This window comes from Zeus faber, assembly GCF_960531495.2.
Source record: "Zeus faber genome assembly, chromosome: 7".
NCBI lineage: Eukaryota > Metazoa > Chordata > Actinopteri > Zeiformes > Zeidae > Zeus > Zeus faber.
In genome coordinates, this window is record NC_137203.1 from 4931992 (window position 1) to 4958523 (window position 26532).

The 26532-nt window shown below is 45.2% G+C and overlaps 1 protein-coding gene across 1 annotated transcript in view; it reads left to right on the forward strand.

Moving 5' to 3' along the window:
• nf2a (NF2, moesin-ezrin-radixin like (MERLIN) tumor suppressor a) overlaps window positions 1–26532 on the forward strand; it is a 61019-nt gene that overhangs the window by 18003 nt on the left and 16484 nt on the right. Inside the window, exons 5-13 of the mRNA XM_080003212.1 lie at window positions 523–606; window positions 8826–8894; window positions 9291–9373; window positions 11366–11441; window positions 12501–12635; window positions 13882–13956; window positions 15326–15439; window positions 17834–17956; window positions 20075–20292. Coding sequence (XP_079859338.1) covers window positions 523–606; window positions 8826–8894; window positions 9291–9373; window positions 11366–11441; window positions 12501–12635; window positions 13882–13956; window positions 15326–15439; window positions 17834–17956; window positions 20075–20292 — 977 coding nt within the window. The remainder of the gene's footprint in view (window positions 1–522; window positions 607–8825; window positions 8895–9290; window positions 9374–11365; window positions 11442–12500; window positions 12636–13881; window positions 13957–15325; window positions 15440–17833; window positions 17957–20074; window positions 20293–26532) is intronic.

Here is a 26532-nt window from a genome sequence, read left to right on the forward strand (position 1 = left end):
GGTGGTTGCTGTTGACTCACCCGGTTTAAGCATTGAAGAAGTTTTTAATCTGGTAGATCAACACCGCATGTAAACTGTGTAGCTCTCACTCTCTGATCAAATAGTAAGAGGCAGGTAATGCAAATTGTATGTCTTTCAAAAACCTAATTCCTGGTTAGGATGTGGCAGTTTTGTTTTCCGTCTTAATCTAAAATCGGCCCCTTCAACGTCTCAGCTTAACTCTGTCATGACTTTATTTTTATTTTTTTTAGCTCAAGCTAACTGCAAACTTCTCCTGTTTTTAAAGATGAGCTCTTCCCCCTAAAAGCCGCCTTCAGGGGAGACGTTCATATGCGCCTCCATCATGAAACGTCAAAAAGGCTATTTTCCGATTTGGCAAAATCGACCAGAGATGGCTTGAAAGGTTTCCCTCCGTCGGGGAAGCTGGTCGATTGATTTTTTTTGGTTTTTTTGCCGTTTAGGCGGAGGACGTGTGCTCCCAATTTGATGCAAAGTTTGACCGACTGTTTGCTCGCTGTCCAGGTGAAGAAGAAGATCCTGGACGAGCAGATCCACTGCCCGCCCGAGGCCTCCGTGCTGCTGGCCTCCTACGCCGTCCACGCCAAGGTCAGAGTCTCGCCGGCTTGTTGTGTTGTTTTTTTTTTTGTTTTCTTTTTCAGAAGTCCCGTCTGCTCGCCGTCCTGCACGGTGGGCTCGCCGCCGATAAATTTAACCGCTGGCCCCGCCTGGTCGTCTGTTAATCCTCCGGCCTGCCTATCCGTCTTATCTGTTCATCCACCCATCCGTCTTCCCGTTCTCTCTTTCGTTTTTCACCAAAAAAAAAAAAAAAAAAGACCAATCCTCTTCCTCGGGAGATCAGAGAGTTGGACGCAACCTCAAGCCGGTGGAAAGAAGGGGAGAAGCGGCGCCGCGGGAAAGCGCTCTGTCCTGGTAAACCGCAATCTCGGTCGTTTTGGTTGAAGGCTCCCATCGCCAGCCCCTGAGCAGGAAGCCCCCCCGCGGGCTGCTTCCTTGACAGGTGGACAGGGTCGAGTGGAACCGCGGCTCCATGGTCGCTCGGTGGAGGCGTGCCTCAGCATGCCAATTTAGCCGGCGTCGAGCGGAAAAAAGACGGGCCGAGCGGTTGGGGGGAAAAAAAAAAATCAGTGAATGTGCTCTCCGGACTATCGTGAGCTGCTGTCATCGCCCTCAAACCTGCCGTGACAGGAAGCACTGGGCGGGAGCTGTTTTTTTTTTTTAATGTATTTTATTTAATCAGCCAGTCCATTCCAATCAAGGCCGGTGTGATTAAATTGGCGTAATATGGACGGAGTCAGGAACTTGTTGAGCGGAGCAGCTGCCGAGAGCTTTTTGGCCGCCTCCTCCCGTCACCGTCCTTTCTTTTGCCGAGTTGTTTTTGTACAGAAACCGGGGAGTAGCCCTGTGAAGTATAGTGGACGGCGGTGGGACCCCTGACTTTGCTTTAATGATGTGATTATCCCGAGCTTTGGCAGGGTATAGGGAGGCGTTCAAGGAAAAGCGCGTCGGTAGGTGCAGGAGGGGCCTCGCTCCGCAGTCGAGGCGATGCGCAGATGCATCCAGATGGGAACGATTGCTCCGTCGACTCGCGGTGTGTAATCAGTGCCCAATCAGAGCAGAAAGTGGCGTATAATTCACAACAAACGCAGTGGAGCTGCCATTACCCTGCATGAGCTGAGTAGAGTGTGAGTAAATAAATGGAATGAGGCGAATTAGGAACACTGGATGGATCTTTTTCAGCACGCACGCACACGTGCTGACAAATCTTTAATAAGTGTGTGTGTGTGTGTGTGTGTGTGTGTGTGTGTGTGTGTGTGTGTGTGTGTGTGTGTGTGTGTGTGTGTGTGTGTGTGTGTGTGTGTGTGTGTGTGTGTGTGTGAGATCCAGACACATGTTGTGTGGTAGTTTTTGGGACAGACAGTCTGCAGATGGGAGGCTCTTCTTCCTGCTTATGTGTTCCGTGCTGTCGCAGTATTTCACAAGGGTGTTGACAGGCGTTGATTGTTTTTCAAGTCAAATATGCTCCGGAAGATGTAGAGCAGGGTTTGGCCTGGTACCTGACCTCGGACGGAGAGCTTGACGTAGGCGTTATGCTGCAAGCGAAGAAAACAGAACCCTATGCAAAAGAACCAGCAGCAAACATGTCCCCAAATGCCGTTGTTGGTGTGCGGGATTATCACTCTGCTCACAACGATGCTGTCACAGAGAGATTAAAGTCTTAAACAAAAAGATGCCATCTTTGATACTTGTTTTTAGCGGACGCTGTATAACAAATTCAGTGTCTTTGCGTTGTGTATGTGTTCCTCTATATGCTGTTTCCATTGTTGGTGTTTCAATTGTGGTCAGTAAAGTGTCGATATACACCAATCAGCCACAATATTAAAAGCCGTGACAGGTGAGGTGAATAACATTGATCATCTGGTTCCAGTGGCACCTGTCAAGGGGCAGGATATGTTAGGCAGCAAGTGAACAGTCAGTTCAGGAGAAATGGGCAAGCGTCAGGATCTGAGAGACTTTCACAAGGGCTAAATTGTGACGGATTTCCAAAACCACAGGTCTTGTGGGGTGTCCCCGCTATGCAGTGGTTAGTACCTACCAAAAGTGGTCCAAGGAAGGACGACCGGTGAACCGCGGACAGGGTCATGGATGTCCAAGGTTCATTGATGCACGTGGGGAGTGAAGTCTAACTTGTCTGGTTCGATCCCACAGAAGAACTACCGTAGAACAAATTGGTGAAAAAGTTAATGTTGCTATGATAGAAAGGTGTCAGAACACACAGTGCATCCATCACAGCTAGCTGCGTATGGGGCTACACAATATTAGTGGTCATTTCGAGTGGTTTTAATCTTGTGGCTGATCGGTGTAGATGAACATTCACAAAAATATCCATACCACCTCAAGTGACCAGGAAAAACAAAATACCAGAAGAAGGAAAGCTTTTGAGAAAAGTGACGTCCTCAAGTGGCGTTTTGAGGAGGAAATTAGGTTAAACACGGATATGGCTTCAATTGCTTGTTAACACAAATAGCTAATCAGCCAATCACATGGCAGCAACTCATTGCATTTAGGCATGTAGACATGGTGAGGAGGAGTTGCTGAAGTTCAAACCGAGCATCAGAATGGGGAAGAAAGGGGATTTAAGTGACTTTGAACGTGGCATGGTTGTTGGTGCCAGACGGGCTGTTCTGAATATTATAGAAACTGCTGACCTACTGGGATTTTCACGCAAAACCATCTCTGGGCTTTACAGAGTGGTCCGAAGTTGTGTGAACGGAAATGCCTTGTTGATGTCAGAGGAGACTGGGCAGACTGGTTGGAGACGGGGGAAAGGCAACAGTAACTCAAATAACCACTCGTCACAACCAAGGTTTGCAGAATACCATCTCTCAACGCACAACACGTGGAACCTTGAAGCTGATGGGCGACAGCAGCAGAAGACCACACCGGGTGCCACCCCTGTCAGCCAAGAACAGGAAACTGAGGCTACAATTGGCACAGGCTCAGCAAAAATGGACAATAGAAGATTGGAAAAACGTTGCCTGGTCTGAGTCTCCATTTCAGCTGCGACATTCAGATGATAGGGTAAGAATTTGGAGTGAACAACATGAAAGCATGGATCCATCCTGCCTTGTATCAAGGGTTTAGGCTGGTGGTGGTGGTGGTGGTGGTGGTGGTGGTGGTGGTGTCATGGTGTGGGGGATATTTTCTTGGCACACTTTGGGCGCCTTAGTACCAACAGAGCATGGTTTAAACGCCACAGCATACCTGAGTATTGTTGCTGAGCATGTCCATCCCTTTATGAGCACAGTGCAGCCATCTTCTGATGCTACCTCCAGCAGGAGAATGCACCGTGTCGCAAAGCTCAAACCATGTCAAACTGGTTTCTTGAACATGACAATGAGTTGACTGTTCTCCAATGGCCTCCACAGTCACCACATCTCAATCCAATAGTGCACCTTTGGGATGTGGTGGAACGGGAGATTTGGCATCATGGATGTGCAGCCCACAAATCTGCAGCAATTGCGTGATGCTGTAATGTCGATATGGACCAAAATGTTTCCAACACCTTGTTGAATCTACGCCACGAAGAAAGCAAAAGGGGTCCAGCCCGGTACTAGCAAGGTGTACCTAATAAAGTGGTGTGTGTGTGTGTGTGTGTGTGTGTGTGTGTGTGTGTGGGTGTGGGTGTGTGTGTGTGTACACATTTTATTTTTTTTGAGAGTGTACTGGTGCCTTTTGCGGTGATGTGATCACGTTATCCATCACGATATTCATTAGAGAACTTTACGGTACATTTCATCAGTGTATGTAAATAATCTGAGGTTCAAGATGTGGACTATATTGTGATGTAAAGTATGATAGTAGATAGTTAGTAGTAGTTAATAGTAGTAGTAGTAGTTAATAGTAGATTTTGTCAGATAAAGCCCCCTACATTTTTTAATTCCTTTCTCTGTGAAAATGTGGGTCATGTATTCATATGTTCTTAATTTGGAGCATGAGTCACCGTTTCACAATATCTAAATCACAACACGAGATGATGATACTGAGTTATTGCCCAGCCCTGAATGAACGGTGGAAAGCCAAGTGGTGAGATGTGTGGAACAAATGACATACTCTTTTAGTGTCCTTCAACTGATGGTCCTCTAAATCAGTGGCTCTCAATGTTGCCGTCGTTAGATTTGGAAAATCTGCATTTGTCGTGAGAACATAGAAAATAGAAAGTCTACGTTCACACGGGGCCCAAATGCCTCCATCGGTCGTTATCTTATCTCGACCACTGCTGTTTGTTATCTGTTGCTGTTGATCACCCAGTGAATTAATTGTCACTGTCCTCCAAGCTGCTGTCCTCTGACAATGGATTGTTGTTGTCACCAAAGCGCTGTTTTCCCTAATTGTAATCTAGTTGTGTACAAGACTGCATTTCAGAAATAATGTCAAAACACTCAACCTGTATTTTCTCCGAGCCGCAGCCATTGACAGAGCGTTTCTAAGTCTACACATAATCTGTTATTCAGCAGTTACAAACAAACAAGTTAGGAAGTGAAAGCAATGGGATGGAGCTCGGTAAAAGGCCCCTGGGCGGCTTCATTCAGTTAGCCATTGCATTTGTGTTCCAGTCGCTGGCCTCCCCTCCAGTTTGTGTGTGGGGTGCCTATTTAATCCAGCTCAGTTTGGGGGGGGACAGCTTTATTGTCCCACGGGGGAAGCTTGGTCTGGAAACTGGGTTGAGCAATACCAGCACAATCAAAACACCAATAAAAACACCCCAAAAAAGGACAAAATTATAGCAGAGGAAAACCATGAATACATGCAACCCTGTGCATATGTTTTAATAATACCAACAGAGAATCAGAATTGTGTATTTTATGACTCAACATAATTTTAGAAGTACATTAATAATCCTCAAACAGTAAATTGCCTTTTCCTCTTGTTGTTGTGAGATCAGCCACCGCAGATGCAAGTAGAAAGGTAATTTTTACTCTCTATCGTTTGGGCCAAAGAAGTCAAGATCCTCAGCTTGCTGACAGCCCTAATAACCACTCGGTCGTCCTGTTATAAAGATATGAGACGGTATTTCATATTTATGGAAATGAAGCAGTCCAACTGCATTGAAGATAAATGTCTCCCTTGCTGGATGCATAAAGCGAAGGCGTCAGGCCAAGCTGCTCTCTAAATGGGTCAATGGGACGTTGGAGAATGGCACCGGCCTTCCTCGCCACCGCAATCCGCAAAACCTGCACCCCAAAATTAAATTAAGTTGTAGCATCAGCCATATTTAAATATTGCCGCTACAGTCGGAACCCAGGGCGGTGCACATGTGTTGGTACGTTTACTCACTTTACTCGCATTACAGTCAGGGATGCAAACAACTCGTTTTTCGGCGCGTTGCGTCTTTCACGTCAGTTCGACTTGTGTGAATGGTCAAACGATCCGAAGAGTTTATTTTTTATTTATCTTTATTTATTTTATTTTTTGTTTATCCGCCTGAGAGAACGGCGCCATCTGCGATTGATGAACTAGTGGACTCGTTCTCTGATATTAGGTTAGAACTAAGACGCCGACATGGCTCGAGTCTCTGGTTGAAGGCGCTCCAAAGCAACGCTGGGTCCATGGGCTCGGAAAACTGTAATGCGTGTCGGAAGTGCTAATTTCGCGGGAACCCGGAAAACCGTCGGTTGCCACTATAAGTATATTTCTGACTTTTTTTTTCTCCATACATGTATTTGCATCCCTGTACAGTTAACCAAAACTAAACTAAAAACTAAAACTAGGTGTGGAAAAAAACATTTTCGTTTAAACCAGAGAGAAAAAAATGAAAACTAACTGAAACGATACTGTGTATTGATATTGTTACAAAACTAAGTAAGTTATAAAAAATTAACTTTATATGCAAATATACTAAAATATACGGGAAATGTCTTTAGTATTTTTTCTTTCAATTTGGTCAAATTTGTCAACATGTAGCTGTTGAAATACAATAACCAATTCTTAACTTGACAGCACTGATAATGAGCATGGCTCACACCTCATTTGGTGGAGAGCTACTTTTAAATGGAAAGATTAGAATTTACCATTGTTTACAATGGTAGACAAACAGGACTGTTGAGATTCTTATTGTCTGCGTGTGAGCATATGCACATATATCAGCCACACAGTGGTTTTAATGTTGTGGCTGGTCGGTGTACATTTGGGTGTGAGAGAGCGAGACACACAGGCCAAGTGTGATCAGAGGAGTTAAGGCTCTGTAATAGTTGCGCAAGCAAGCCGTGCGCACTTGGCTTGGGCCAGCGTGCAAAATTCCAATCGCTTCCCCACCGTCCCGACAGCACAAGATTTTTTGGAACAGCGCTGAACGGCCCAGTCTCTTATCTCAGTTGTTTAAAAAAAATAGAAAATAAAAAATTGTTCCATAAATGTAGGGAACAAATTAAAAGAAATACATCCAAAATAAAAACACAGTTACTGGAGCCGGGAACACGGTGCAAAAAACTCCACTCCAAGTCTCTGGGTAAAAAACGAAGGAAAAAAAATAAATTGAAATCTCATAATGTATTATAAATATTTTTAATCACAAGATTTGCAAGATTTCTTCTCTTCTCTCCTCCCGTGACAAGTGAAATGGGACTCGGCTGACGGTGCTGCGACTCTGCTACGCTATACAATGCTATATCAAGTATTGATAACACACTTAGTATTTTACAATTCAGAGTTTTTTTTATTTGAGGGACATGGGCGCTGATACACTGAAATGAACTGAATGGGTATTGTTTCTATAAAAAAATAAAAAATAAAAAACTCCCTCTCTCCCTCCCAGCTCCAGTTTCAGAGCACGTTAAACTGTACTTACACCGTTTAAATGCATAAAACAATCCTCTGTCATCAATGTCAGTCGCGATCAGTGAAGTCGATAGACGATTCCAGCGTAAATCTGCCCAAGCCTAGCGCGCTCTACCTGAGTGCACCGGCGTACATATGCACGTTGCCGTGAAGATGTCGTGGCGATATTCTCCTGAAAGACAGGGGGCGCTCTGCACAAACCAACAGGGGGAACTGAAAGACCTGCTGTAACCAATACAAAGACACCATGAGGGAAGGGTGTGAACAACTAGAAAAGACAGAGACAGCGCTATCTCCTTCCGCCAATTCAAGGCCATCTGGTTATTTTTGTGGTCACACATGGATGGATCGTACAGATTGTGCCTGCGGGCACAACCTTCCCGAACCCTCCTTTTGTCACATTTTCATGATTGAGCTGACGTATAACTGCATAGCATCTTAATTACTCAAAATATGAGTTGACTGAAAATGGCAACCGTATTTTCACTTTCAGAAACCAAAAGCTGATGCCTGGTTGACAGCCTGGCAACCACTCTGGAAAGTTGAGCCCTTTGTTGGATGTATAAAAGCGGCAAATATGAACAGTTGCTAAGACGTGACGGTCCGATGGAATGTACCACCAGAGCAGAGGTCCTCAGCGTAGGGAGCCCCAGGGGTCCTTCAAGAGGCCCCAGGGGGTCCCTATTAGTTAAATGCACCATTATTTAATTTGTAGGAGATTAGCACCATTAGAAAAAGTATGATAATGATGTTTTGATCATAGTTCACAGAATCTCTCCAACTATAGTATGGACACTATGTCATATCAAACGGTGTCCGTGGCCTAATGCGTATTAAATTGAGGGTCCCTTGATATTAAAAAAAAAAAGGTTGAGGATCACTGCGTGAGAGGCTTACGTAAACAAGTGGGGGGGTGTCGGTAAAACAACACTAAAACAAGGTGACAAGCAGAGACGCCGCTAGATTGGATAATGGAATCACAATGTAAATAGACCTCCACACGCAGCCCAGTCAGCTCTGCAGAGCCTGCAGTCTAAACTGCGTAGCTAATGCCACAATTCAACAGCCTCCGCGCCTCAAAGAAAGTTCCCTCCACCCTGAGCAGATGAATCACTCCTTAATGCTTCCTAATCTCCTTTATAACTCACCCGCTACGATTCCTCCTAGGGCCCCTTGGCTCTGCTACGAGGTATCAGTCATTCCGATCGGGATATCTCCAAAGACGCCTTTTCCACCGCGGTGACTTGATGACCTTACCGGCTGCTGACCTCCATCGATCCTCCTCCTTAGCGATGCCGTCGATGTTGCTCGCGTTTAAAAAAAAAAAAAAAAAAAAACCCCGGGGGGCCGATCAACCCGGCAGTTACTGGAGGAAATGCTGCGTGAACGGCGGGGGGGGGGTTGATTTTTGAGTGTTTTTGTAATGTTGATTTCTCTCTCTCCCCCACGTTTGAATTTGAATTTCGCAGTACGGCGACTACGACCCCAATGTTCACAAACTAGGCTTTCTGTCCCAAGAGGAGCTGCTGCCTAAGAGGGTGAGTGATGGCCAGGGCGGAATTGTTATAATTGCGACATCCGAAAACGAGACTAGACATCGTCTGGCGTTCGGTGACGGTGCTATATTGTGTTCAGTGTCGTCTTTCAGGCCAAATTACAGTAGATTAATGTCGTTTCCTGAACCTGAGAACCTCCTCATCAACACCTCTGTTGGTCTTGACGTAATATGGCCCAGCGCTAGTGACAGCTGCTGTCAAATGGTCCCTTCACCTCCATCGTTTTAACTTGTTGTACGTCGGCCTTCTGAGCTCAGGTGCCTCAGCCCTCCCGCCGTGCGCCGTGATATTTGGCCCAGGAAGATCACGCTTTCTCCTCTTGTGCCTTTTTGTGCGCGTGTGTCTCTCTCTCTCTCTCTCTCTCTCTCTCTATTTAAGGTGATTAATTTGTACCAGATGACTGCGGAGATGTGGGAGGAGAGGATCGCGGCGTGCTACGCCAAGCACAGGGGCAGGACGAGGTAAGGGCTTTGCAGGATTGAGCTCTTCTGATTCGGCCTGTTTTCCAGCGGGCCTCCCCGGGGCTCATGTGGAATTAGAGAATCGCATTAGTTTTTATTTCGAGCCGTACCGTAACACCCCGGCCCGGTAATGGCAATTCAAGCGGACATAAAAGGGTTCTGGCTTCCGCCGGGGAAAGTGGAGTGGCGTATTGTTTGAGCGCCGGCTTCCTCGTTGTGAAAAGACAATGTTGCTGATCTTAAACAACAAGTAGCAATAAGAGCCGCTTTCCCCCGCACAATTACCAATTCACCCCGGTGGCGACCGAGGAGGCTTTGTGTTCGGTGCTAAGCCGACCGGCGTGCACCGGCATTTATCACACTATTTCCACATGTGAGAAATAAGGGATTAGGGGATGTCACGATCGTGAAATTTTAGTTGGCAGTTAGTGGTCATACGTATAACTGTGATTACAATTTTGATTGTCTTTTATGTTAATTTTGTGCCACTATCATGGTTTAAGCCTAAGTACGGGATAATGGGCAGCCAGCCGGTCGTTACCGCAAAAGAACCCCCGGCAGGGTTATCAGGACCCCGACCCAAGGCGGAGGGTTCTTTCTCAGTAAATTAATACATTGACAAAGAATATTTATTGGAAATAATTGTATTACCAGTATGCCGAGTTTAACAGCAAAATAGAAAATCACTGCGGCGCCGCAGCAAACTATTCCCCCTTAAAAAAAAGCCTGGCTCATCTACTTATTTATTCTTATGTATTTACTGTTTTAATGTGAAATCGGACGACATGAAAGGAGTGGTGCTGAATGTCGCTTTGGGGATTTGGATATCGACATCTACGCCTATCGCTTCAAGCCTTCCATTGTAGTCTCTTTGCAGTGTAACAAGATGGCGCCACAAGCTAGTGTTAGCAAGGGCGCTCATGCAGGCGGCGTGGCGCGAGGCACATGAGGTCGGGCGGAGAAGCGGTTGCCTGTGCAACAGATCGGCGTCCATTAGAAATAATTATAAGAATTATAAATCATTGACTGCTGATTTCCGCTATTCACAAATCTTAATCACGTATTAGCCAGAGCTGTGTCATAATAATAATAATAATAATAATAATAATAATAATAATAATATAAAAATTCACATCCACCATATGAAGAGGGGACATTCATTGACATTGAGCTTTGTAACAGAAAAATTGGCCTTTGGATGGAAACATATGGTTGTAGAATTGAACAATCTCACCTAATGATGGCGATCAGCTCAAATAATTGTGATCACAGGACATCAGACAGCTCTGCAAGATACGAACAATATACACGGCCTGTTTCTTTCCCTCCCAAGAAATCCTCCTTGGCCATTTATTATTCCATTCACACGTTCCAACATCCTGACCGTGGTTGGACCTCTTCAAGAGGCTCCCTGCCGTCACGCTCTGCTCTCCTCCTTTTAAAGATACGATTTAGCTGAAACCATCAGTTTCACAGCCAGTCTTATGTAACCGCCTATTATTGGATATAAAAGTTCAGGCATCATAGTTGTTTTATTTACTTATTTTTTCCTCCAACATTTTATCATCAAAGTATGTTAATGATGTTGTTATTTCCGCTGACTTGATCCTGAAATCACAGCAGACCTGGCAACCGGGCGGCTGGGGACGGGTGGGCGGGCGGTTGGGTTATTTTTCGCTATCAAGGTATTAAGAGTGTTTGAGGCAGAATTAGTCTCCTCTCCCACCGTGCATGACCCGTAAAGCCTGTTAGTGGAATTATGCGTGTGCACGGGTGTGTGAGCGCTCGCGCGGGTGCGCCCGTGGCCGCGCGCGACAAGAGTCCTGCTGATATTTTCAACCCTCCTCGGCCAAGTTTTATAGAGCGAAACAAAGAGGGATGAAACATGTTTGATCGTCGCCTCTCCTCCTTTCTTCCTCCACCCTTTCCCCTGATCCCCCCCCCCCCAACTCGCTCTCTCGCTCTCTCTCTCTCTCTCTTTCTTTGAACCAGGGATGAGGCTGAGATGGAGTACTTAAAAATAGCCCAGGACCTGGACATGTATGGCGTCAATTACTTTTTCATCAGGGTGAGCCGAGGCCAAGCCTCTCTGGGATTGGAAGGTCGTTTTCGTGCTCGTACGGCAGGAATATTTACACCGCGTTCCCCGCTTAAGCTCCGTATTAAATGATTCATTCCTGTGACTCCTTTTGTTTATTCAAGTATAATATCGGCGTATTTAAAGTGGTAATCCATACGATTATTTTGTTAAAGATAAATACCATTCAATGTCAATTCAATGTGTTCAAGGTGCGCTCCTCCGTCAGCTGTTTCACAAATTGCTGATGTCAACACGGAAGAGCATTGTTTGAGAAAGGAACGGCGCCGAAACGGTTCGCAAACAGTTATCCCCGTAACCTCGAGTGAACAGGAAAAGAAGGGAACCATCCATCGATTTGAAGAAGGCAAACCTCCAAGAAGATGATTTGACCGTGAAGATGATGAAGCAGGATGTTGGAAAACTTGTGGTGTAATCCACCCAAAGCTGACAATCTTATGGATTACCACTTTAAATAATAACAATTTAGTACTCAAAAATTGTAACTTTCCCATTCATATGATAATAAATATATTATATTTGTGTGGTGTTATCAGGGTTTAAGATTAAAATTGAGCACAGCAGGGTTTGTCAGTAAATCACTTGAAGTTTATTTTGGCTTAATCTTTAAATGGTAATGACGCGCAGCAAATAGGAACCCGCTGGAGATGGCTTTGCCTGTGATTAATAAGCGTTCTATAAAAAAAAAACAGGGCATTTAAGAAGACATAAAAACCACCATTGCATCGCCGAAACTCTGCGTTATCAATTCCGCAGAGCGTCAGATTTCAGGTAAACAAGTAGCGGAGCAGGCCGGCGCCCGCAGCCGCCGCAGTTCCGCCGAAACGCAGACTAACAAATAGCCTTCACCTGGCAGCGCCACCTTAATGCCACCTCTGTCGGATCAAGTACAAATGAGAGCCGACTGGAAGAGGGGTCCCTGGGCTACTTATTAAAGTCCCTTAACAGCCGTCTGGTAAAGGCTTTTTTTTTTCTCTCTCTCTCTCTCTCTCTCTCTCCCCGTTTCACCTGCTCCTCCATTTACTCCAGAATAAAAAAGGGACAGATCTGCTGCTGGGGGTGGACGCCCTGGGCCTACACATCTACGAGCAGGACAACAAGCTGACACCCAAGTGCTCCTTCCCCTGGAATGAGATCCGTAACATCTCCTACAGTGACAAGGAGGTGGGAGAGGGAGGACACTTTGAGGGCGTGGAGGCGGGAGGGCAGCGTGCTGGTGGCCGCAGAAATGAAAATACAAGATGTTCTTTTGATATTGGGATGAGAATAGTGACGGATCACAAGACAAGAGGTCCATCAATCATTCCAGCAGGGAGAAAATGTAAAAGCATTTTTATTATAGCGGCTTATATGCAAGGCAAGATGAAAACCTACACATTGCAGCATTTTGGAAATGAAGACAATATAATAGAAAAACATATATAAAAAACAATATAATTAAAAAAATACTATGCATGTTTTTTTATTAGAATGTTTTTCTTTACCTTGGTCATTATCCGGTATTCCAGTATCCAGTAATTGTTATGTCTTACTCCCAGTATATATCTCTGTATATTCACCCATCTGTATGGGCGGGGTATAAACCGAAATAAACAGATACCCCGATATTGACTATATTTTGGGGTGACTGCTTTCGTAAAATATTTACACACTAAGTATTTGAGAAACAGCGGTTAGTGTCGGGGATATTGTGACCAAGCAGGTAGAGGCGTTTAGAACAGCTAGAACAGGCTACGAAGTTCATACATTGGCTTTATTTTACTGTAACGCATCCGCATTTACATTTATTGATTGATCGTCATCGACACTTTGTCCAAAGCAACTTACATGAGAGGCTGGAAACCATCACGGCATACATCCACGACTGGAGCAACCTCAAATCTGAGCACCTGTTTCTAAATTCAGCAGGATACAAGTGCATGATTGCTGTAAGGAGATAAGATGATAAGATATGTTAGTGCAATATAATAAGTACTCATATGTTGTGAGTGCATTGTGCCAATACAACTTCAAAACAAATTGAGTCAACAAGAACAGGAATATAAAGTCATAGCTGGGGTAGGTAAGTAAAGAGCAGGGTCTTCAGGTGTAACGCAGCCAATCAAATCCCAGACGACACCTCGTCTCATATCAAAATATCAATATTATATTGATGTGTCACCCAGCCCGAGCATCTGTTTCATCGCTCTGCTTTTGGTCCCGCAGATGAAGGCAGCTTGCTGCAACACATTGGTGCTTGTGTAAATCCTGCCTTCCAAAAAGAACACACAATGATAAACACAACACATGAATTAGTTATTTTTAGAAGTCCGTGAATCTCTCTGCTCGTGGTAGTAGGGGGTTTGGGGGTCTCCTGGAGCATCACTCGGGGACGTTCTCGCGTTCACACTCCGTCTCTTTACCTTTTCAGTTTGCCATCAAACCTCTGGACAAGAAAACCAATGTTTTCAAGTTCAACTCCTCCAGGCTGCGGGTCAACAAGTTGGTGAGTTCAGTATTCCAGCCTGCTTTCCGTTGCGTCCTGGGAGAGCGCGGTGTCTGCTTTTGGATCTGACCGTCCACCTCTTCAGTCGCGGTATTGAGATGCTACCAAAATACTTGTTGTTTTCTCAGCCCTGGGAAATATCAAGAAATGTTCCCGTACTATCATCGTTTAGTTGGACACTTTATTGCATACGGAAATAACACTTAAATGTTTTTAGTAGTAGCTCTGGGGAGTTAGTCATTACAGGGCGGTTGAAGGGGATTGGACCTTCTTTCTTCTTATTTATTTTATTTTTTTTGCCTTTAATTTTTTTAATTTGTGACGAGCCACAAAAATAACGAATCTATGTCAGAATCTTCCACACATGCTTTGTGCAGTTTTTAACCAGTAGGTGGCGCTGAGCCGCATTTACTATATGTAACGCCGATTTAATCACATTTGCAAAGAAAGGTTAATATTATGCCCAGGAATGTGGTTCATGAGGGAACAGTCAGATACTTCAGTTAACACCAAAAATAAAATAAACATTCTAGTGCTCCAAACTTTATATATAACCATTATTTATTCACATGTTTTCACATGGACCTTGTAACATTTTTTCCAGTTGGTGTTTTTGTTTTGTATTAACGCTGCACGGCATGTCGTCACCAGACCAACGATGAAAAATGATTGCGCTGCGGCAGGAAAAGTGTTCCATTCGTCCTTGCTGATAAAATAATAAAGATGGAAGAAGAATTTAAATCCTCGGCTGGAGCAGCCAGCCCGGCTTGCGAACAAAAAGGGCCACACTGGGTTTGGGGGGGAAATTTGCTTCTGTGTTTTATCTCCCACGATTCAGGCAAGAAGGTCAAAGCAAATTTCACCCTTGTGTTTTCAGTACTGAGGTATTTATAAAATATATTTATATAAAAAAAAAAAAAAAAAGGTCTCTTAACTGTAGTAGTGTTAATTATGCCTTGAGAAGGTTTACCTGGCTGCGTATGTGATACTTAGGGGCTTGATACCGTGACAAAATGAACTTATTGTTTGTCGTTTTGGACAAAAATTCTGATGGATGACTGTCATAGCATCTGAGCTGCCCGCTGTATTAACTTAGTACAACGCTGCGGAGGGAAGCAGCAGCCTGGCCCCTGTGATATGAGGGAAGTACACCTTCCAACATCCCAAAAGCTGAGTTATATCAGATGCGCATCTTGACAACAGGTGTAAAGATACGAACAAGATAGGAGCCGTCGAGATCCGCATTCACGGCATGGAGCTGAGACAGTCGGCACGCGGCCCGTGGCCACGTCGGTTTTGGGCGCGGGGGCGGGGGCGGAGGCGGTGCCGACCTTTACGCCTCCTCCAACGACTTCTGTTTGCTGTTCAGATCCTGCAGCTCTGCATCGGGAACCACGACCTGTTCATGCGCCGCCGGCGAGTGGATTCTCTGGAGGTTCAGCAGATGAAGGCCCAGGCCCGGGAGGAGAGGGCCCGAAAACAGGTGCCTGGGGGTGGGGGGCGGCGTGGTATCAGCATTTTCAAGTTGAGGTGAAACTCCCAAAACTTAAAGAGTGTAGTATTGAGAAAATTTCCAGGGCTCGCTATTAACGGTTGCCCCGGGAAACCAGATAAGGGGCTGTCGTCAATCATCCTGTGTCGTACTTGCCCCATTAGGAGACACTTTTCATAATGTAAACGTCTTTATCGCCCCATCCGGCTCTCCCCATCTCAAAGACCCCCGTTTATGTTCACGCTGTATTTCTCTCAACGCCATGATGCATGGGCACATTTTTAGGGCTAATTTGTGCCAGAGGTATTTGGGAAGAGGTCAGTGGGCACTTGCAAGTGACAAAGGTGACGTCTGGGGGAGTGAAAATGGATAAAAAATAAAAGCCGCAAGCAATTAGCTAGCCAGGGAGCAGATAAGCCGAATAGGTCAATTTATTTTCAGCAAGATTTGGCTTTTATGAAGCCAGAGCTGATGGTGGCCATGTGCAGTGGCGGTTAAGGTCAAACATTTACATGCACTGTTTGCTTAATTAAACAGATATTTTGGAATACATTTAAATTCATATGAATGTCAGAAAACTCGAAACTACTTAATCACTGTCGCAGTTTATGGGGGAAAAAAAAAACAAAAAAACGGAACTTTATTTTTTCCACTGGGTCGTAGAGTACGAATGATTCCTCTGGGGTGGTTCTACGCCCTCAGAAAATTATCCACGGCTGATTTTTAATACGTTTTCACAGAGTGGACAAGACTACTCTGCAAAAAATGCTGCATTTTCATTATGGACAGGGGAGACCATTGGAGAAAAAAAAAAAAAAAAAAATGCACATATTTCCAGTGTACTTCTATTACTTGTTTATTTCTTCCGACATTATCATGTCAATACAATCTGTCTTATGTATTTACACTATTGAGAAATCACATGTGAGTTCTTCCAGGCTGTCTACCTCTCCTTCCTGTCTTAATCGTCTCTTGTCGTGTTTTTGTTGTTCTTACATAAGGTAACACTTTATTAATCTCCCGGGGGAAAATTCAGGTTTGACAGCAGCAAAAACAGTCAAGGAAGAGATTTTTTTTAAAAGGCGAATAAAATAAATAACACATCCATTAACAACGCTGACAGGGAGTAACAGTATGCTGACTACAGTGATGAGCCCAGTACGGGAAGGTGGTGGTTACACTAAAATATGTACAAATTTGAGTATCATATGCCATGCAATAATAATCATAACAGTAGCCCTAATATTTATGATCCAACGTGGTATTGTAGATGTTAATGAATAATCCCAATATTGGCATGCGACACGGACAAATAAATAATATTTTATCGATACACCTAAGCTACCGTTGGTGCTCAACAGTACTGATACTTTCGCATCAGACATGTTGAAAGAGGAAATGGTTCTTTATTAGAACGTCTGTGCATGAATGGTGGTGTGGTTATTTTGACGCATCGAATGAAATTGCTTCCCGGGAGTGTGTGGTGCTGGCACCGCTTTCTATCAACGAACGTCACATCCCTCCCTCCGAGTGAAGGGTTTGGCAGTTGGACCGCCGCTTCATCACAAAGGGTGTCCGGCGCGCCGAGATTGACCGGTGGCTTTATCGATACGGACACAACTCAAAAATGTTTGACGCCGTCCGGTGAGACGAGGCTGAGGCCGTGCGTCTGGGGCCGGGGATCACAGCGTTAAGAAGCTCTTTTTAGGAGGCTGTTTGTGTTACCCACATCACACACAGCCTGGAATCCAGAGTCATTTTCATTCTGATGAAGTCCTCATCCTTTAACACAAGGCAATTTGGAAATGTCTTCCCCCTGTCAGAAGGTAGTCAAATAAATTGGATAAATCTGACAGTTAATGCTGATAGCAGCATAATTTATTTCGGAGCTTATCAGTGTTTTTGCTGCCGACCAATCATTAACCACGACAGAAAAATTGCCTAGAAAGCTTGATTTAATTTTTTTTTTAATAATAATAATAATAATAATAATAATTTATGATATAATCAATTATATAATTCAATTTTATTGTTTACATTTCTGATGGATTTGAAAATTGTAATAGGGATAATTCGATAATCCCGTATATGACTGAATTTTTTTCTAATACACATCAGATGCTGTCCCGAAAAATTAGCAATTCTCATTATGTATTAAATGTCAATAATATTGTCTATTCATATCCGGTATAATTGAATTTATATCGAAGTTGATTGTGAGATCCTGTCAAATATTCAGTCCGGGCATTGGCCACATGTCAAACTAATGCATTGTCTTTACCTTTAATGTACAGTATTCTGAGCTGCTTTCTGTGTTCTTTTTGTGTATTTCTCTCTCTCTCTCTCTCTCTCTCTCTCTCTCTCTCTCTCGCTCTCTCTCACCAGGTGGAGAGGCGACGTTTGGAGCGTGAGAAGCAGCTGAGGGAGGAGGCGGAGCGGGCCCGGGACGAGCTGGAGCGGAGGCTGATGCAGCTGCAGGACGAGGCCCACATGGCCAACGAAGCCCTGGTCAGAGAACGCTGACATTCATTAATATCCCTTTTAACCGCTGTACACGTCCTCGTGAAACCCGCCTAGCGTCCCCCTTCATGGCCCAAGTCCTGTTCCCAACATGGAGCCCAAAACACATTTTAGTCGGGCCGCCATGTCAACAATGGGCCCCATATCGATCCGTCATTCTAGGAATCTCTGTCTGTCCGTCCGATCCTCCCTTAAGTTCTAATATGCCTACATTTTCACATTCGGTTCTTATTTTTTTATTGAAAAGTTGTCCTTACATTTTGTTAAACTGGGCCAATTTGAATGGGCATGCACGGGCAGTTTCATCTTTTTGTGAAACTGTGCCATTAAAATGTCTTAAAGTCTTGCATTTCTACCAGTTATAGTAAGCATGGAACTCTGCCGACTTGGGAGGGAGAGCGCCAAAGTCAAAAGCAAGTCGAGGAAACCAAAAATGACTCCTATTCCGTAGATGACAACCATGTTCTGAATTTCAAAAGGTTTTGAAGTGAAAGGCTGAACTTTAAGCAAGTTCAGCCTAGTACTAAGTATAACCAGTTGTCTTCCAAACTGGAGTTCACATAGAACGCGTCAGGACATTTTAGGTGTTTTTAACTCTGACTCCACCCAAAACATCAAGCAGGCATCTGTTGGCGACTTGGCTTAATGACTTCCATATTCCAACTCTTTCCAAGGACAAAAGCTCAGTTGAAGTACTTTCCTGAAACTAGAGTCCATCAAATTTGAGTATTGGGTATTGATTGGTTTCGCTCCTTGCAGGTTGTGTGTCTTTGCTCGTTGCCTTGGGGCCATGGCGGGTTTCTAAATTTCTGCTATGCCTTGAGACTCGGTCACGGTGGTTCTGGTTCTGGTTCTGTCATTTTGGAGGCTGTAGTTGTTGTTTTCTTTCATCCACCTGACTGTTCCATCCTGTTGATTGTCTGTCTCCGTCCCAGTCACCGAGCCTCCTTGCCGATGCAATTAATTTTGTTGTTGTTTGGCGTGTGCTGTTCCTTGGGCTGTACCGTGCTCTCAATTCTGTCAGTCGACTCGAATTTGGCTGTTTCACACACATTCACGGGCGTACAAATATGTTGATGATTCCTCTTACTTATGATTCCTCATTGAAATGTCATCCCTGTGCATTGTTGTCAGCTTCTATCTCTTCCATTCTGTTGTTATGATGCACACTGACTGACAAAACGACTATTCGACTTGAAGAACCTCAGTCGACTTTCGGGGGGGCAGCCCTGCGCTTGACACATGAAATAATAGTGCAGTTTTTGTGAGACATTTATCTAAAAATTCGGGCGTCTTTGCAACTCTGAGGCGCAACACCACCCGGTGAACAAGGTGCTAATTGTCAGTTGTGACAGTCCTCCCCAACACAAGAGATACACACACGTGTAAACAAAAAACAAAGCAGACAAACAAAAAAAAAAAACTCACACCAATAACTCTTTATTTTACTCACTTGGCCCCCCCGCCCCTCCCTGCACCCTGCCGCCCAATTACCTCCTCTCTGTGCCCCGGTCCAGATTAAAACCATGGGAGTGTGAGCCTTTGTTGTTGTGGAATGAGCTTCCCCTCCCCGAGTGTCAGATCAGCAAAGACATGTTATCGGCGCTGACGGCTGCCAGCGTTGCTCAAAGACACTTGGACACTTTCTGCCTCCACACCGTGACTGATCTCTCCATCCCGGCTTTGGAGAGATCTGTTCTGATATGATGTTTTTTTTTTTTTTCTGTTCTTAATTGTGGCAAGTGTACCTTTAGCTTGTTTGCCGTTCTTTCTATGTGTACGATGGGTTTTTAAATATTTGCACAATGCCCTGGAGGTTTTGAATGCACTTGAATTTTAATTGCATTTTCATTTTTCAAATGTGGGATTGAAAAATATATATTCAGTTCATTTCAATAGCATATTCTTTCTTTAAAGATGGCTACAGGCCACATATTTTATGCTCAAAACTGCCAGGAAAAGTCTTATCGAGCAGCCGCAGAGTGCCAGAAAAGCGAGGCAATTTATCTTAAATTTTATCTGAAATTTATCCCCAAAAAAATACTGTGACCTTAAAAAGTGTGACATGAATAGAGCCTCGCCGGCTTGACTTTATCCCGTTTCCAGCTGCGGTCGGAGCAGACGGCCGACCTGCTGGCGGAGAAGGCCCAGATCGCGGAGGAGGAGGCCAAGCTTCTGGCCCAGAAAGCCACCGAGGCAGAGATGGAGATGCAGCGCATCAAGGTGACGGCCATCCGCGGCCAGGAGGAGCGGCGGCTCATGGAGCAGAAAATGCTGGAGGCTGAGATGCTGGCCCTCAAGATGGCCGATGAATCCGAAAGGAGGTGTGTGTGTGTGTGTGTGTGTGTGTGTGTGTGTGTGTGTGTGTGTGTGTGTGTGTGTGTGTGTGTGTGTTGGCGGGGGGTGACCTGGTAGATGGATATAGGACGTACATATCCTGCATGGAGAAGTGCATGTAGTTTTGTCTATGAGCTGAATTTCTGGTTTATCCTCTTCAACACTGCTACTCACTCAGGTTCAATCAATTGAGCAAAAATCAAGGGACTAAATTGTCAGCTTCATTTTATTTATTTTGCCAGGGATGAGGATTTTGCTGGTCCAGTGTAAAACCAGACAAAAGATGTACTTGTTTTCGGTGCTTTTTAGGCTTCGGATGACTGAAAATCTGGATCGGCAAAAGTACAAAGTGGGTTTCGTCCAAATCTGTTGATTAAATGTTCTCAGAAAGAGAGAACATCTGACACCTTTTTCACTCTGTTGTGCCACTTCAGCACCGTTGTAGTCAAACCAGTTCTTCAAGGACTCCACTCAGTCATTTAGCACTCGTTAGAATGAAATACCTTATGTTGCCCTTTAAGACACTCATGGCTTTAAGGCAAAGCCAACTCCCTGCCGGCTGAACAAAGCACATGGTGAATTAATCTCGTCCTTTTTGTAAGAACGCTCCCAGCCTAATACTGTTTTAACCAGAATGGACGGTGTTATGTCGACATCAGGGATGGATTTGGGCAAAGCACTGCAGAGTTCCATTCATCGTCGCACATTTTGGGTAGAGTCGGCTCACTCGCTTGTTTTGCCGGAGCCAGCGTGGTGTTACGGTGGAGCAGCCTGATTCTGATCTGGTCGCGTGGAAGCATTAACTTCAGTCGCCCCCGCTAAGGGGCCGTCTTGCAGCGTCCTGCCGCCTCTTTGAGCGTCTTTCAAAAGTGCTTAAGGAGGCGGCGACTGAATCACTGTTTCTCTTTGAAAGCCTCGCGACATGAACGTATGGCAGGAGCGTGTAACTCCAGAGCGGCATGAGGCTGCCGCTTTCCAACGGATATAAAATACACCCAATTGGACAGGCCAAGGGGTAATTCTTCCTCTACAAGCACCGGCTCTGACAGCATTACCTCTTATCACAGTAAGGCTTGAAAATACCCCTGAGTTCTCAATTGTGTGGATGATATAATCAGTTAAGCCGAGGGGGTGTGGGTCTGTCCCGTTTACGACAGACCCACGGCTGCTGGGCAAGGATCAGCATGGAACCCGTTGCCCTGTTTGCCTTTGGCTCCTTCACAGAGGAGATTGTCAGGGTGGGGCAACCAGTGAATGAATTGTACACAAAAAAACACATCCCCCCCGCCTCTCATCTGACTCTCTCCAGCAGAAATGCTACGGGAGTTGCTGATGGAAAATCCTTTCAGGGGGCTCTCTGCCAAAGCACGGTGCACCGGTGCGTCCCCTCGCAAGGGCTGCCTGTCCTCGGGCCTTGAGAGGGAACCGGAATGGGAGGTGTGTGTTCTGCCAGGAGGACAACAAGCCCGCGTCCGCCTTCCCAAACGGAGGCGCCGTTCTCTGTTGTTTGGGTGTCCCCTTGACGGGGGTTCAGCTCCCGCGCTCTCCTGGCGTGGGTTTGAGGCCCCTGACGGTCCTCGGGAGCATAATCAAAGCTTTCAGATAATGTCCCCCCCCCCCCCCCCCCCCCTGGATTTGGCAGCGGGAGCATTCTGGGAGTCGTGGTACTTGTAACGTCTGCCTGTCATGGGTTAGAGAGATGATGATTCCCCGCATCCCACCCGGCTTCCAGGCCTCAGGGTGAAGGCGCTTGCCAAGGCGTCCTCAGGGGGAATAATGTCCTCTGCGACAGCGTCGGCTCGACCCTCAACATAAATTCATTGTGAAGGCAGCCCCCCATTGCCTTGCATATCAGCCCCCCCCCCCCCGGTGTTGCCGGTGGAGCCTCGCACATGTCAAGCGAGGTGTCAGCGGCATGGTGTTGTCACGCTCGACTGAAGTCAAGGAAATGTGAAAGTCTGGTCCAGTGCCTCCGTGTCCTTGACAAACCCGGGCTGCGGTTGGATATCCTCGGGCTGAGGAAGTGGAACACACGCTGCTTAGTCCCGGCTGAAGCCCGGCGAGTAGAAGTCCCACGTCAGCCGAAAAGTTGCGGCCGGCTCCTTCCTGAGTGGCAATCTTCTTATGTGCTCAACCTTCCAAGTGGAGAGAAAAATGGGAGCCAGGAAACTGGCTGAGCGGCCTTATGCGCAGGTAGGCGACAAGCCTACAGAGCTCTCTCTTGTATGCAAACACTGCACAGGACGCTGGCATGGGTATCCCATAATGCACTGGGGTCAAGATGCCGGTAAAGGGTTCTATGTAGTGTCGTCATCATCAACCTGCAAAGTGCTGAAAGGAAGTGGAGCAGCTGTATGATGATCTAGTGTGACTGGGAAGACATTGTTCCTTTTAGTTGTATATTTATGGATAAGAGAAAATATACACAGTTGTATTTTTTGTATTAGTGTTCAAGTACAAAACAGTTGTCTCATGATGTTGAACATCTAATGCCCATTTCGCAATACGGCACAAATCTTGCTGCTGTGGTGGCTCATTGCTGTTTTTTGCCCAGTGAAGTTTTTTTTTTTTTTTTAATTTTATTCTTTTTTTTATTGTATTTATGTTCTCAAAATCTTTTTTTTGGGCCGTGTAATCAGTCGGAAATATGATTCTGATGTCTTGATACAGGAAGTTAGAAAGTGCAGCTCAGTTTCCGCCTCATTCTGTGTGCAGTGGCTAGGTCTACCCGCCGGCCTCTCCCAAGGCCGTGCACGCTCAAGGTTTTTGTTGATGTGGGACAGGTGATAGTTGCTGGGTATTCTGCATCCGTGTATTCTCTGTCTGCGACCAAACCGCACTTCAATTTGCTCTGCTTTCGGTCGATTATTTCCGATGTGTCAGATCATAATTTTTGTTTTCTTATATCCGGGTTTCTGGGTGGATCCCTGTGTAGGTGTGGGCTTTTATTGCAGTGTGTCAGGGTCACATCCTTTTAGCTGATTTTAGGATTTTGATAATTGGTCGGAATGCATTTATTGTATGGACTTGCAGGATTCTGCATTCTAAGTCCTAATTTGGTGTTTGATAAAATCTTGGACGGCAAGTTGACCTCAGACCAGAGTCCAATAATTGAACCAGATTTAAATTGGGGATTCGGGTTTCCAATGGGATATTGTATTTGATTGCATAAAAAGTGGATAGCGTGTATTATTTGCCCTGAAATCATTGCCCTCCCTGCCATGAAAATAGAACCAATTCTCAGAGTCTTCCAACCGGGTCTCAGATTGAATTTGGTTTGATTTCGGGGCCTGGGGGGGAAAAATCAGGTTGGGGCTGGGGTGCCGCAGTGTGTTGTCACGCCTTTACCAGTTCACTGATGTACATGTTGAGTCTAACTCTCTCCGTTGCAGTGAGACGCGTCCTCTCCTCTTCCAGCGTTTCTCTCTTTCCCGCTCTGCTTGCGTTTCCCTCTTTTCTTCCCTCTTACACCCGAGCAGCATCATGAAGTGCTCTGCGGGTTTACAGCAAAGTTTTTTTTCCGCCACATTTTACTTTCCGACTTTCAAGGAGTTTTATCCCTCATTTGAATTGCTAATGATTCAATCTTCCACCCCCATCGCCAACTCCAACAAACGCGTATAAACAGTTCCCATAGGTTTTTTTATTTTTTATTTTTCATGCCGAGGTGTTTAGCGGCAGAGCACTTGGTGGATTTTCCGGATCGCCTTCAGTGCAACTGACTTTATGTTTTCAGATCAATGAAAGAGAAGTTTGCTGTGACCTGTTCCAAATCGTTTCATCTTTAAAAGGCTTTTGTCTAAGCACCGCGGTCGAGATGCAGGGGATCACGCCGGTGGAAAAAAAACAAAAAAAAAACTGCAATACTCATCGGAGGAGGAGGGCGGGGCGGCGGGGGGGGGGGGTTATCCTTTTGTTTGCCTTTTGTTTGCCTGTGCTCCCCTGGGTCTGCGGCAGTAACATTGATTACCGCAAGTAGGCTCCGTCAAACACGCAGCACTGTTTTACTGGAAGCTCAGGCCTCGGCGTTCGTTCTGTTGGTGTGTCATGCAAGTGGAATTGGTTTCTACCTCCCCAACTGTTCTCCAGATATCGCGCCGGGCCGGTTCATTTCGGTTTCGTGGGACGCGGAACTGCTGATGGGGCCTCATCAGTAACCCTTTATCTCCACTCTGTTTGATGGAAGACCGTTGAAGTTGAAGCACTTAGTCGTTTTTTTGTTTTCATAGATGGATGGAGGGACTTCACTCCAACTCTGCCATTTATTAGGCAATCATTTCAAACGGACACCATTAACCACTTGCCAAAAAAAAATCTGCAATTTCTGAAAGGGTACTTTTCCACGGCAGAGGAATTGCAACCACGGGTACTCGTCATGCAAATGGCTTGGTCTGCTCAAGCCCCGGAGGCACATACCACTCCCACGCCAATTAGAAATAGATGAAATATGTAGTGTGTGTGTGTGTGTGTGTGTGTGTGTGTGTGTGTGTGTGCGTGTGCGTGTGCGTGTGTGCATGTGCGTGTGCGCCCGTCCGTCCGTCCGTCCCCACCGGGGTGACGCATTCATCACCTGAATAACAGTGAAAACAGAAGTGCTGCTTATGTAAGGTAATTGTAGATTTGATTTAGATAATTCTGTAGACACTCTAAGCCTCGGAGGTGACCGTCATTAGTAACTAGGGCTGTACCCGGCTCAGAATTTTGTCGGCATCGGGGGGGGGGGGGGGGTGTTCACGGAGGAACTGGGTTGGGTACCGACTGACCGGGTATTAAACGGGTCCCGGGCCTGAATCACGTTACCAACAGAGTTTCCGTTATAACAAATAGGGGCTGGTCAACGTGTCCTGGAAGAGTTCAAATCTCCCAGGACACGTTGACCGGCACCAATGTCCCAGAAAAACGGAAGAGATTCCGGTCAAATATGATCAGTGTTTACTGAGCTTAAAACCAATTGAATGGCAGGTTATGAAATCAATATGGAGTGGAATATGGAGAATTAAATCACCAAGATTCGATTTATAATTGATTCATAAATAGATTCATAATATTTTTTTATTGAATATTCAAAATAAAATAAGTCCTGCCAGTTAACGACATTTAATATATCAATAAATCAATCAATAAATATTAAGAATATTACGATTTCGAAATCAAATAATTTCCGTTCGTGAACAATAAGAAACAAGTGCAGCTGCTTTTATAACCTTTTACATAAATATAGTTTTGATAAAAACAAAATAAATATGGTAACTAGGTCTCTCTGAATAATAAAGTTTGTTAACACAATTGATTTTTACCGTCTGCTTTAAGTCGGAACTTAAATATCCCCAAAAACTCCAAACTACGGATGTATGTCCATGTTGTCACATGACATCATCTCTCTGCTTCTGCTCACAGTTCTGGACGCTGTGTCTACTGTGTCGACAAGCACAGCCTGTGGGCGGGGCTTAGCTCTAAATCGACCAACTTGATTGGTTGGAGGTGAAAGGTCAGCTTTGGGTCGTCCAAACCGATTGGCTTTCCGCTGCAACTTGCAGAACGCGGAAGCGAACTGATCTGCAGATTCACCCACACTTATTCAAATTGTGCAGAGAGAGAATTTTTTTCACCGGACATCATGAACGGAGAGATTTTAATATATCCGACTTGAACTGATCTTCCCAGTCAAAGACCGCTGGTTACCGGTACTGTTGACTGTATTGGAGAAATTATGGAAATATATTTTCTATTTGAGTCTATAGAACCCGATTCTAACTTGCAATAAGATAGAGATACTCGTCTAAGAAGCGTTTTCGCTATTATCAGAAGAGACATCGCTCTCTCTCTCACTCTGGAATGGAGATGGAGTGAGAGATGGCGCGAGGTGGGCGGGGCCGGCTCACACGCGCACGAGGAGACCCTGCTCTGGTGGTTTTCAGGTTTCATTTCACACGCAACACATGACTGGAAGCGAGAAGCAGAAATATGAATGAGTCATTTTACAAGAAACACGAGTTGCATGACTCGCGTGAACAAATAAAATGTAAATATTGCCGAAGTAGTCGGTACGATGCTACTTAAAGCGGCAGTGTGCAGAATTTTAGAGGTGCAACATGGCGTCCTCCGTGAAGCGTACCCCCTCCCTATGTAGATATAAACGGCTCATTCTAAGGTATCGGAAACACAAGGATTCTTATTTCATGGGATTATACACTAGTTAAACGTATTATTGAATATTATATTCCATT